Raw genomic sequence first — 12,862 nt, 5'->3', positions numbered from 1 at the left:
GTATTTACTTCTAATGACTATTTCATGCATGTCTTTCTTCTCTTAATTGCTTGATTGGTCTCATTTGTATGTCTACTGCTCCTCTGAGAAACATGTGCAGCTGTCGCAGCCTCTTGTGCTGGAGGCTACTTTGACTACTGGCTGTATCGTTTTGCGGTTTCCCGGTACCTGCCTGACTAGTCAGCAGTGCACTACTAGCAGTTTGCTTACTGTCACGCCTAGTGCTAGCTCCAGGCATACCCTAGCAATCCCCAGGCTGCGGCCGTAATACTCGATTCCATGGACATATCTCCATTTCTAAAGGGAAAGAGTATAGCTTTTTAATCCTACAGTCAGGTTGTGTATTCAGTCACCCTAACATGAAGAACAGACGCTGACCAGAGCACAGTCCAGTCCAGGAACATACATTATGGATTTGTTTCTGTTTTGGTTCGCATATCCTACCTGCCCCACATATCTACAGAGCTTTCCCCGATTCGTCACCGGGGGACGTGCAGTATGGGGGACAGAAACCCATTCACCGAAACTGTTATTACTTGTAATATTGTATTTTTGTTTTTTTTTCTCAGCTCAAGCTGGTAAAACTTGAGGTACGGGGATAGCAAAGCACACTAATTTCTCAATTGTTCAGAACTTTTGGACTATTCTAGTGGTGTTTAGTATTGTGGCTTTCTGGAGATGTACCTAAATATTGCTATGTAGGCCTAATTGTTTAATGCTATTTTGTTGTGACTTTGGGTTGGTACTAGTTATAGATATTACTATTGGGACAATGTATACCCCGTTCATATTCTATAGTCTTTCATTCTCCTCTTTTAATTCAACATATTTCTGGTGTTTTTCACTTGTTGATTTCTATATGTTGGAAAGACTATTTCTATTAAGTAAGTTGTCCTTGCATGTTTATTCTGTAATATTATATCCAGTTGGTTATTATGGATTGTCCTATCTGTAATAATGGATCAGTCATAATATAACTTGCAGGACTCTGATTCTAAAACTGGATCAGCTTGTATTTATAGTATTTACACCATGTCCTTTATGAATTTGTATTTTAAAGAAAGACTTGGTGAATGAGGTTTGCCACTTGATTGTGCCTCTGGAAGTAATCAGATTGAGCTAAACTGCCGTAGGATCCTGTAATGTGTTGGATTGTTTCTGCTTTCTCTTAGCATTTTCTGCATTTACTTTCCTGAATTTGTTGACCTTTAATTACGCATTTTTGATATTTGTGTGTGTTAGCCACCTGGTCCTGTATTGTCACAAGGAAAAGGTCTCCAATTCTGAACCAGGCATTTGACACTTCCTTGTTGATGTCCAGTTTGCTCAGATTATGGAAATGTCTTCCATGGAGGGTCATGCTCTTCCATCAGTTTACATTTTCTTCTACAGTAATAATTTCTTCATTTTTTTCTGGTTGTACTTTCATTTAAGTTCAGTGGTGTGTACTTCTTATCAGAATTGAACATGCTTGCAGGGAGTGCTGAATTCCATCTTCGTTGATGAAAATATATCCTTAGAAATTTTATCTGACTATTGTGTAAATGTTTTATGTCTGTTATTCCTCTTCCTCCTTCTGTCTGAGGTAGTCCAAGTGCATTTGAGTGTTCAGAGTGCCTTTTAAAATTGTCACTTCAGTTCCTATTTTTCTTTGTAAATTTTCCAGATCAATTTCCGAACAAGATGTTGTGCCAAAAAAATAACCGTCATATCATAAGTATACTCATTTTTCAATTGCTAGGAACTTTGAAACTATTCTAGTGGTTGTCAGTATTGAGGCCTTCTGGAGATTTAATAGGTATTGCAGTGTAGCCCTGCAATGTAATGCGATTATTATTATTTAAAAATGCAAACACGAGGAATTTTTCAGATGCTGGAAATTCAAGCAACACACATCAAAGTTGCTGGTGAACACAGCGGGCCAGGCAGCATCTCTAGGAAGAGGTACAGTCGACGTTTCAGGCCGAGACCCTTCGTCAGGACTAACTGAAGGAAGAGCTAGTAAGAGATTTGAAAGTGGGAGGGGGAGGGGGAGATCCAAAATGATAGGAGAAGACAGGAGGGGGAGGGATGGAGCCAAGAGCTGGACAGGTGATTGGCAAAAGTGATATGGGGGGATCATGGGACAGGAGGCCCAGGGAGAAGGAAAAGGGTGGGGGGGGGGGAACCCAGAGGATGGGCAAGGGGTATAGTGAGAGGGACAGAGGGAGAAAAAGGAGAGAGATAGAAAGAATGTGTGTATATAAATAACGGATGGGGTACGAGGGGGAGGTGGGGCATTAGCGGAAGTTAGAGAAGTCAATGTTCATGCCATCAGGTTGGAGGCTACCCAGGCAGAATATAAGGTGTTGTTCCTCCAACCTGAGTGTGGCCTCATCTTTAAAAAAAAAAGCAGGATCTCCCAGTGGTCACACATTTTTTGAAAGCAGAATCTCCCCGTGGCCACACATTTTAATTCCACATCCCATTCCCATTCTGATATATCTATTCACGGCCTCCTCTACTGTAAAGATGAAGCCACACTCAGGTTGGAGGAACAACACTTTATATTCCGTCTGGGTAGCCTCCAACCTGATGGCATGAACATTGACTTCTCTAACTTCTGGTAATGCCCCACCTCCCCCTCGTACCCCATCCGTTATTTATATACACACATTCTTTCTCTCACTCTCCTTTTTCTCCCTCTGTCCCTCTCACTATACCCCTTGCCCATCCTCTGGGTTCCCCCCCCCCCACCCTTTTCCTTCTCCCTGGGCCTCCTGTCCCATGATCCTCTCATATCCCTTTTGCCAATCACCTGTCCAGCTCTTGGCTCCATCCCTCCTCATCCTGTCTTCTCCTATCATTTTGGATCTCCCCCTCCCCCTCCCACTTTCAAATCTCTTACTCACTCTTCCTTCAGTTAGTCCTGACGAAGGGTCTCGGACTGAAATGTCAACTGTACCTCTTCCTAGAGATGCTGCCTGGCCTGCTGTGTTCACCAGCAACTTTGATGTGTGTTGCTTGATTATTATTATTGATCTTTTTCTCAGCTCAGGCAGGTAGAAATTGAGCTACGGGGATAGCCAAGCACACTCGTTTGTCAATTGTTAGGAACTTTCAGATTATTCTGGTGGTCTTCGGTATTTATTATTATAATTATTCTACTAACTTACCTTTCATTGCTGATCTTCAAAACTTAGCATTCATCTGTTATAATTTTGATGACCTGGTTTCAGCATATTCCATGGAAGTTCAAGGATTTTTGTTTAATGAATAAATATCTTGTCATTTAGTCCCTTGGGGGACTTAATTTCACCCTATTTTTTGTCAATTCTGATGGACTGATGGGATATGCTGGTACAGATTCATACAGACAGTACCCAATTCAAGATTGAAGATTTAAAATGGTTTAATGTCATTACCTGCACAGAAGAGTAAATTAATTGTTGCTCTGGATCCAATGTAGCACAAAAAGATGACAAAACATAAAGAACAAAATAATAATGAAAACACACAAAGCAATATATAAGTACATATGATAGCTTATGTGCATTGATTTATGTCCAAAAGGGATACAAGGCTGTACATAAGGTGACTGACAGAGGTGGAGTTAGTGAGTGGAGGCGCTGATCAGCTTTACTGCTTGGGCAAAAGTTACTGTTTTTGAGTCTGGTGGTCCTGGCGTGGGCGTTATGTAGCCTCATCCATGATGGGAGTGGGAGAAACAGTCCATGACCAGTGTGGGTCGGACCTTTCATGACGTTACTGGCCCTTTTCAGCACCTTTCTGTATATATGTCCTCGATGGTGGATAAGGTGGCACTGGTGATGCATTGGGCAGTTTCTGTATCAAAGAGTGATGCAGCTTTTTAGGATGCTCTCTACTGTGCATCTGTAGAATGACATGAGTATGGATGTGCAAAGTCCAGCTCTCTTCAGCCTCCTCAGAAAGTAGAAGTGTTGGTGAGCTTTCTTGACATGTGTTCTGGACCATGAGAAGTCGTGTCTGATGTTAACTCGCAGGAATTTGAATTTGCTTGCAATTTCCATTGCTGTTCCCCTGATGTACAGTGGGTTATGAATAGTGTGAGCAATGTTCCCTCTAATTTTTAGTTGTCAGTGTGCGCAAAAATCTTATGTTGTACAAATTTTTTTCCTGTGACAGAAGTATGTGCACACTAAATGCACACATGGCACAGTTTATGTAGATTTACAAAATATTTGACATACAAATGCACAGAAAAACAACAAAATAACATACATATTTAAGTCACTCAGTTATTTTTCTCTCTCCTATCTTTGGCATTTCAATAAGTATAATTATTAATTACTACATTATTTTAGGTAACTAACCTTTTGCGTGCACATTAATTTCCTTTGTGTGCTGGTTGAAAAATGTGTGTGCGCGCACACACGTGCACAGCTTAGAGGAACATAGGGTGTGAGTTCTCCTGAAGTCGAGAACCATCTCCTTCATCTTGTGACATTAAAGAAGAGGTTATTTGCCTGGCACCGAGCTTCGAACTCTTCCACTTTCTCTCTGTAGACATCTCATCATAGTTGGTGATGAGCCCCACCACTGTTGTGTCAGTGAACTTGACGATGTGATGGCCCTGGTGTTTGACTGTGCAGTCATGTGTGAGCAGAGTGGACAGCAGAGGGCTTGTTGCACCATTCAGTTCTGGTTATACCAATTAAATTTGGACGTAACTTAGAGGACTGGTTGTTAATAACCAATGTTACGTACCCCGTAACTGGGTTGCCAAACCAGCAGAAATGGAACGCTCGTTGGAGTCTGTGATTACTAGGAACTAATAAAGTTTTATTAAAGAAATAAGTAATACAGTACACTAATCGTAAGGATATAAATGTAACAGGTTAGCAATGATAATACACACATATATACAGAACTAGGGGAATATGAATCAACCAAGCTCTATCGCAGTCTAAGGTTAAAATGATCAGTCTTAAGTGAAGCAGAGTTCAGTTCAGTTTAGTCCAGTTCCAAGTAGTGGCTGTTGTTGTACCGTTGGGGGGAGGGGGGGGAGAGAGAGAGAGGGAGAGAGAGAGATGCAGTTGGTTTCGGGCAGACCTTTTGATGTCTTCTAAACCTGCTGTGGTCACCGACTATGACCCCTCCATTCCGGTTACGATCGTTCTTATGCAGTGAACCCGGCACCCAGGCAAGGGCGGGCACACACCCCAGGTTCCCACCGATCGTACCCTTATACCTTGTGAGCCTCTGATCAGTTCCCGTGAACCGGTCCTCCAAACTTTCACCAACTTGTGGGGGCACACTGCTCTTTCCAGGGTCTCGTGGCGTGTCTTGTGCCTTAGCAAACCTGCTCTTTTTATCCCCCTGCTGGGGTATCACCTGTCCATCAAACTTCAAACAGTTCAGGTTCAAAGCAACGGGTCTGTCAATATCTGAATTGTGTTTCTTTCTCGTTAATCTCTGTCTTCTCTCTTATCAGCATTTTGAATGTTTCTCCATTGTCTTCCATTATCTCTCTCATTAGCATCATCTGTCCGGTAGCTCTGCTTGGCATCACACATGACACTCCGATCTTTAAAAGGACTTTTACCGGGGTAAAAATTATGGGCATGAATGCACGTTATAAGATACACACTAATATACAGGTAGTCATCAGCTATTTGGCTAATACAGAGAACTTTAAATTTAAACACCTTGACAGACAATCAGCAATCACATTGTCTGCTCCTTTTATATGTTTTATCTTAATATCAAATTCCTGTAACATCAGGCTCCAACTTAGTAAGCGTTTGTTTTTATCCTTCATTGTGGCCAAAAACACTAATGGATTGTGATCAGTGTAAATTATCAGTGGTTTCCGTGCCGGACAAATATAAACCTCAAAATGTTGTAATGCCAGTATGATTGCCAGTAATTCCTTCTCCACAGTGGAATAATTTCTCTGATGGACATTAAACTTAGAAAAATAAGCCACTGGGTGGTCAATCTCCTCTTTGTCTGTCTGCAACAGCACCGCCCCGGCCGCTTCGTTGCTAGCATTTGTTGCTAGGGAGAAGGGTTTTGAAAAGTCAGGCGCATTCAATACAGGGTGGTGACACAGAATCGCATTCAGACTCTCAAAGGCTTGTTGACAAAGGCTGTTTCACACAAACTTCGCATTCTTCAGCAAGAGCTTAGTAAGAGGGAGGGTAATATCTGCAAAGTTTTTGCAAAACTTCCAATAGTACCCCACCATCCCCAAGAACCTTCTCAGGGCTCTCTTGTCCGTCGGGATGGGAACTTCAGAGATAGCCTGCACCTTAGCCTGCATTGGTGCCAGCTGCCCTTGACCTACCACATGCCCCAGATAGGTGACCTTAGTGTGGCCGAACTCACTTTTCGCAAGGTTCACTGTCAGGTTGGCTTCAGACAGCCGTTTGAACAGTTCCTCTACTTCCACAATGTGCTCCTCCCACATGTCACTCCAGACCACTAAATCGTCAATATACGCTTCTGCGTTCTTTAACCTGCTTATCACTGAATTAATCATCCTTTGGAAGGTCCCTGGGGCGTTCTTCATGCCAAAAGGTAAAACATTATACTCGTAAAACCGAATGGAGTGACAAATGCTGAGATTTCTCTAGCCCGGTCGGTTAAAGAAACACACCAATACCCTTTAAGCAAATCGATCTTTGTGATTTATTTAGCTCTCCCCACTTTATTGATGCAATCGTCTACCCTTGGGATGGGGTAAGCATCAGTTTTTGTGATGGTGTTCACCTTTCCTGTAATCTGTACAGAATTGTATGCTCCCATCGGCTTTCGGGACAACCACAGAGGGAAAAGCCCATTCCAATTTAGGTGGCCTAATAATACCTGTGGCTAGCATGTGTTCAATTTCTTCTCCACTAGTTTGCCCTTCTCCAAGTTCATCCTGTATAGGTGTTGCTTAATAGGCTGATCTGATGTGACAACAACATCATGTACCGTCCCCTTGCATCGCCTCGGGACATCCGGACATACATCTGCGTGCCGGTTAATTAGCTTTATCAGCGGCTCGCTCTGTTCAGGGGTTAAGTGAGAGGTCTTATCAGCAAAGTTGGCCAAAACAATAGAGTTCTCCAATCAGGTCAGCACCATATTTATCTTTTCAAGATGGGTTCTCCCCTTATCATTTGGCACCCCAGCCTCATTAATTTTCGTGATAACACCGACTAGATCTGCTTTCTGATCATGGTAAGCTTTTAACATATTAATGTGTACTAATTGGGTTGGCTTACGTCTATCTGGCATTTCAATAACATAATTCAAAGAGTCTATCTTTTTAATCACTTTGTACGGACCATGGAATCTCGCCTGGAGAGGGTTGGTTACCACTGGAAACAGAACTAAGACTCTATGGCCCACTTGAAAAATTTTCGGCACTACCACCTGGTGTACTGCCTCCCACTCCTCATCTGCGGGCACGGTACTTGGTCTCCAATTCCTCATCAGTTCTCCCTCCTTCACATAATAGCCCACTGGTTCCCTTTTTATTTCTGCTTCGGAGAGAGCTGTCTCCATCAAAACCATCATCTCCTCGTCTCGTTCCTGTGCCTGTATAAATTCCTTCCTCACTAATGATAAATCTACCTCAACTCCCTCACTTCCTTCCGCTCCAATATACTCCTTCTCACTTTCTAACCCCTCCTGGTACAAGGCTGGTAAAAACGTCTCAGCTAAATCTATATTCGCTTCGGCAGCCTTTCTGGACATGCGCCGAGTTACTACGCAAACGGGATTAACCTGGGAGTCCATGGGTGGGTCCTCAGTCCTGGCAGGCTTGCTTGTCAGCTTTACTGCTGGGTACACATCTCCACCTGCAAGGTCATTACCGAGTAAGACCTCCACGTCTTCCATCGGTAATTCGGGCCTCACCCCTATCGTGACCGGTCCGGAGACCAAGTCACTTTTCAGGTATATCTGGTGCAAAGGTACTGCTTCAGTCCCTTTCCCGATGCCTTTTATCACAGTGACCTCCCTGGTCTCGATCTCTGAACTAAAGTCTAACACCCTCCTTAAGATCAATGACTGACAAGCCCCAGTGTCTCTCCAGATCCGTACTGGAACTGGGTTTGACCCCTCCTTCACTGATACCAATCCGGCCGAAATAAACTTCTCGCACCCTTCCTGAACTCTGTCAGACCTCTTCTCCCCTAACGGTTTGTTTGCCGGCTCAATACAGCCAGTTGGAGTCGTCGTTTTTCCTTTCCCCGTCTCCTTCTTTAGGGCAAAACACCAGGACGCAATGTGACCGGCTTTCCCACAATTATAGCATACGACCCCAGGAGACTTCCTACCAAACTGCTTCCTGTCTTCCTTATCCTTCTCACTAGTCCCCGGATTACTTTCTGGCTTTTCCAGCAGACTCTCTCCGCCCTCTCGACTACCCTTCTGGTAGCTCTTACACGGGGTAAACTTTGCTTTGTGTGTTAACACGTACTCATCCGCTAACTTAGCAGTTGTGGCTAAGGTTTCTGCCTCTTTCTCATCTAGATAGGGCCTCATACCTTCAGAGACACAACCTTTAAATTGCTCAGTCAGTATTAACTGTAGCAGTCTGTCATAATTCCCAGTGACCCATTTCGAGGTGCACCAACGCTCACAATACATCTGCATCTCACGAGCAAACTCTAAATACGTGCTTCCTCACATTCCGGAACCTTTGCCGGTATGCCTCTGGGCCCAACTCATAAATCCTGAGTATAGCCTCTTTCACCACATCATACCTCTGGGCATCTTCTGCTGACAACGCTGAGTAAGCTTGTTGAGCCTTCCCCTCAAGTACACTCTGAAGCAAAACAGCCCACTTATCCCTCGGCCAGTCCTGACTTGCAGCGACTTTTTCAAAATGTAGAAAGTACCGATCAACATAGGCCTCCTGAAATGGGGGAACCAACCTAACCTCCTGGGTTGCCCTGAACCCTCCACCTTGGTTTGGCGTTTGGCCCCTCTCTAGCATCATCCTTAACTTCTCCAGCTCAAACTCCCTTTCGATCTGCTTCTCTCTCTCTTCCCGTTCTAACTGCTTGTCTCTCTCTTCTCGTTCTAACTGCTTCACTCGGAACTCATGCTCGAGTCTTAATTTTTTTCCATCTGCAGCTGCACTGCTTCTCCACCAGGTATGCTCATAGACACCACCTCCAGCTCCCCGTGAGGAAACACACCTTTAGATACATAATGCTCAATGACAGCTCTGTGCATCTCCGCTCTCCTCATTGTTGGCTTCCCCGTAAAAAGATTCAACCGTTTTGCAACAGTCGCCAATTCTGATTTCCTGGCATCCTCTAATGCCTCCAAGGTTGGCGCATTTAGAAATTCCTCAATCTCCATTTCTGCTGTTCGCCCTTTTTTTTTCTTTTGGGAATTTTAACCCAATCAATTTACCCAGTCCCAATTTTGGCTTTCAAAATCCCGGACGAGATCCCCACTTCTGTTATGTACCCCGTAACTGGGTTGTCAAACCAGCAGAAATGGAACACTGGTTGAAGTCTGTGATTACTAGGAACTAATAAAGTTTTATTAAAGAAATAAGTAATACAGTACAGTAATCATAAGGATATAAATGTAACAGGTTAGCAATGATAATACACACATATACACAGAACTAGGATAATAGGAATCAACCAAGCTCTATCTCAGTCTAGGGGTAAAATGATCAGTCTTAAGTGAAGCAGAGTTCAGTTCAGTGTAGTGTAGTTCGAGGTAGTCGCTGTTGTACCGTTGGGGGGAGGGGGAGAGAGAGAGACAGATGCAGTTGGTTTTGGGCAGACCTTTTGATGTCTTCTAATCCTGCTGTGGTCACCGACTGTGACCCCTCCATTCCGGATACGATCGTTCTTCCGCGGTGAACCCGGCACCCAGGCAAAGGCAGACACACACCCCAGGTTCCCACCGTTCGTACCTTTACACCCTGTGAGCCTCTTATCAGTTCCCGCGAACCGGTCCTCCAAACTCTCACCAACTTGTTGGGGGCACACTGCTCTTTCCAGGGTCTCATGATGTGTCTCGTGCTTTAGCAAACCTGCTCTTTTTATCCCCCTGCTGGGGTATCACCTGTCCATCAAACTTCCAACAGTTCAAATTCAAAGCAACCAGTCTGTCAATATCTGAATTGTGTTTCTTTCTCATTAATCTCTCTCTTCTCTCTTATTAGCATTTTGAATGTTTCTCCATTGTCCTCCATTATCTCATTAACATCATCCGTCCAGTAGCTCTACATGACACCAATGAGAAATGTACCTAACCACTTTAATTTCATACCTTTTGTCCCTGGTAGGCTGTTTCATAGATGACAATGGAATTGAGTTTCCAGTTGGACAGATATGGTCACCTGGCGACCCTTGTGAAGTGTGTGTGTGTCAGGTGAGTCCAATCAGGACAAATAATCTAAAGATGTTGAGAATGGAGGATAAGTCTCCAACCATCAAATATAAATTTTAATTTTGACAGTTTGAATATCATTACAAAGTCCTGGAGGAACTCAGCAGGCCAGGAATATCTATGGAAAAGAGTAAACAGTTGACATTTTGGGCCGAGACCCTTCATCAGGACCTGAGTACCGAAATGTTGATTGTTTTCTCTTTTCCATAGATGCTGCCTGCCAATTGATTTGTCAATCAATTTTTTAGCTCTATAACTACTCATGTTAATTATAACAATGTATTCCCAATAACTTTGTATTACTACTATGTCATGTTTACATTTTGTGAAACTAATAAAAAGATTGAAAAAGAAAGAAAGATGCTGCCTGACCTGCTGAATTCCTCCAGCATTTTGGGTGTAGTACTTTGATTTCCAGCATCACTAGTTTGAATATCATATTTGGTTAATGGTGCTGAATGAGAATAATATTTTTAGAGTGCATGTTGTTCAGACCTCAATTGGAAATGTATGCATATTTCTGTGAATGCGTACTCAGGATCACTCTCGATCCTTTCACCATTAAATTCCTGTTTAGGGACATGACTTGCACAGTGGTGTGTTTTCCTTCCCTCTCTCATGGCGGATTTGCACACAGATTGGTATCTGGGAACTCATCAGTGAGAAAACATAATGCCTGTTGTTCCCCAGTCTCTCATTCTGGTATCCAGCTACACAGTGGTTTATGTCACAGTTCCTAGGTGTGGTTTATTGTCTCCTGGATGTTTTATGTTTTATGTTCTCTGTTCTCATTGTCTCTTCCATTTCAGGCAGATGGTTCAATTGTCTGTAAGAGGACTGAATGCCTTGAGACCTGTGCGCATCCTATACTAGTTCCTGGCCAGTGCTGCCCTGACTGTTCTGCAGGTGGCTTTTCAATTACATATAAATCAACCCATGTGCTTGCTGGTGTGGATGGTGCTTGTGTCTATATTTTTGTGACTGGGTATCGAGTACTTTACTGCCTTTGTAGATGATTACATTTCTGCCCATTCAGTTTTCGCACCATTCCTTTTCTGACTTGGGAAGGTATTTCACAGGTGGTAATTTCCATCATTTTTACTGTCTATGCTCAAGGATTTAAATTCAGTTCAAATTAGAGCGAGACAAAACCAAATGGTTAACTGGCTGATTTAATCTTATGCATTAATTGTCTTCATTTGTAATGCTGTCAGGGCGATTTCACCAGTACTGCACAGACAAATTGAATCCACTTCCACAATTTTATACTCATAAGCTCTTACACTTTGCTGTTTTATGAAGATGTGGTGCTTGCCTTTTATTCTCTTTTGTTATCATTTTAGTTCACCTCTGCTTTTCATTCTCTTCCACTGATACCTTCTGGTTGTTAGTTTGGGTCTACTACTAGTATGAAGAAAAGTGTAAATGAGACAATTTTTACTAGCCCCTCGCCACTGAGCAAGTGACAAAGCCTTTTTGTTATGACGTAGACTGCAGATTATGAACAGATGGACTGAGTATATTCAGGAATTGTTTGAAGACGATCAAGGGGAAAAACCAGAAATTAAAAACATTGAAGGTCCAAGTATTTTAAAATCTGAAGGTGGTAATGCAATAAATAAGATGAAGAAAGGAAAGGCAACAGGTCCTGATGAATTAGTAATAGAACAAATTATCACCCTTGAAGATTATGGAATTGAAAAACTTACTGAAAACAATGGCATTTATGAGACTGGAATAATACCAGAAGAGATGAAAAAAAATCAGTATTTATCACTCTTCCTGAGAAACCTGGAGCAATAGAATGTGAATTACATAGGACCATAAGTTTAATGAGTCATATCACCAAGATACTTCTAAGAATTTAGATGACAAGAGCTAAAAGTAAGATACAAGCTGAAATAGGTAAAGAACAATGTGGTTTTGTGAAAGACAATGGTACATGAAACGCAATATTGATGTTAAGGACAATCAGAATGAGCTATTCAAGTGCAAAAACATTTGTTTGTTTTTTTTTATTGACTACACAAAAGCATTTGATAAGGTGAAGCACAATAAGTTATTTCAAATATTACAGAAAACTCTAGATCTAGATTCGAAAGACCTCCACCTAATCAGAAATCTGTACTGGGAACAAACTGCCGCTGTAAGAATAGATGGAGAAGTGAGTCAGTTTATGAAAATCAAGAGAGGCATTAGACAAGGGTGTGTTTTCTCCCCTGATTTATTTAATGTGTACAGTGAGACAATATTACAAAAAATAAGAGACATCTTGGGAATCAAAGTTGGTGGTGAAAACATCAATAATTTCAGATACGCAGATGACACTGTGTTAATTGCAAGTACGGAGGAAGAACTTCAAAACTTAATTGATAGTGTTGTTGAAGAAAGTGCGAAAATGGGTCTATCTATTAATTGCAAAAAGACAGAATGTATGGTGATATCCAAAAAGAAGGAGAATCCTACCTGCAGGCTGAGAATAAAT

At 42.4% G+C, this 12,862-nt stretch overlaps 1 protein-coding gene across 1 annotated transcript in view; it reads left to right on the top strand.

Moving 5' to 3' along the window:
- The window catches only part of LOC140204675 (von Willebrand factor C and EGF domain-containing protein-like), a gene marked incomplete at its 3' end in the record, with an annotated part of 363,358 nt that overhangs the window by 316,636 nt on the left and 33,860 nt on the right, over positions 1-12,862 (top strand). Inside the window, exons 15-16 of the mRNA XM_072271366.1 lie at positions 10,274-10,359; positions 11,187-11,283. Of these exons, the coding sequence (XP_072127467.1) occupies positions 10,274-10,359; positions 11,187-11,283 (183 nt within the window). The remainder of the gene's footprint in view (positions 1-10,273; positions 10,360-11,186; positions 11,284-12,862) is intronic.

The sequence above is a fragment of the Mobula birostris genome, chromosome 11, assembly GCF_030028105.1.
Source record: "Mobula birostris isolate sMobBir1 chromosome 11, sMobBir1.hap1, whole genome shotgun sequence".
Classification (NCBI taxonomy): domain Eukaryota; kingdom Metazoa; phylum Chordata; class Chondrichthyes; order Myliobatiformes; family Myliobatidae; genus Mobula; species Mobula birostris.
Note: the sequence above shows the minus strand (reverse complement) of the source record. Positions and strands in the feature narration are given on the sequence as shown.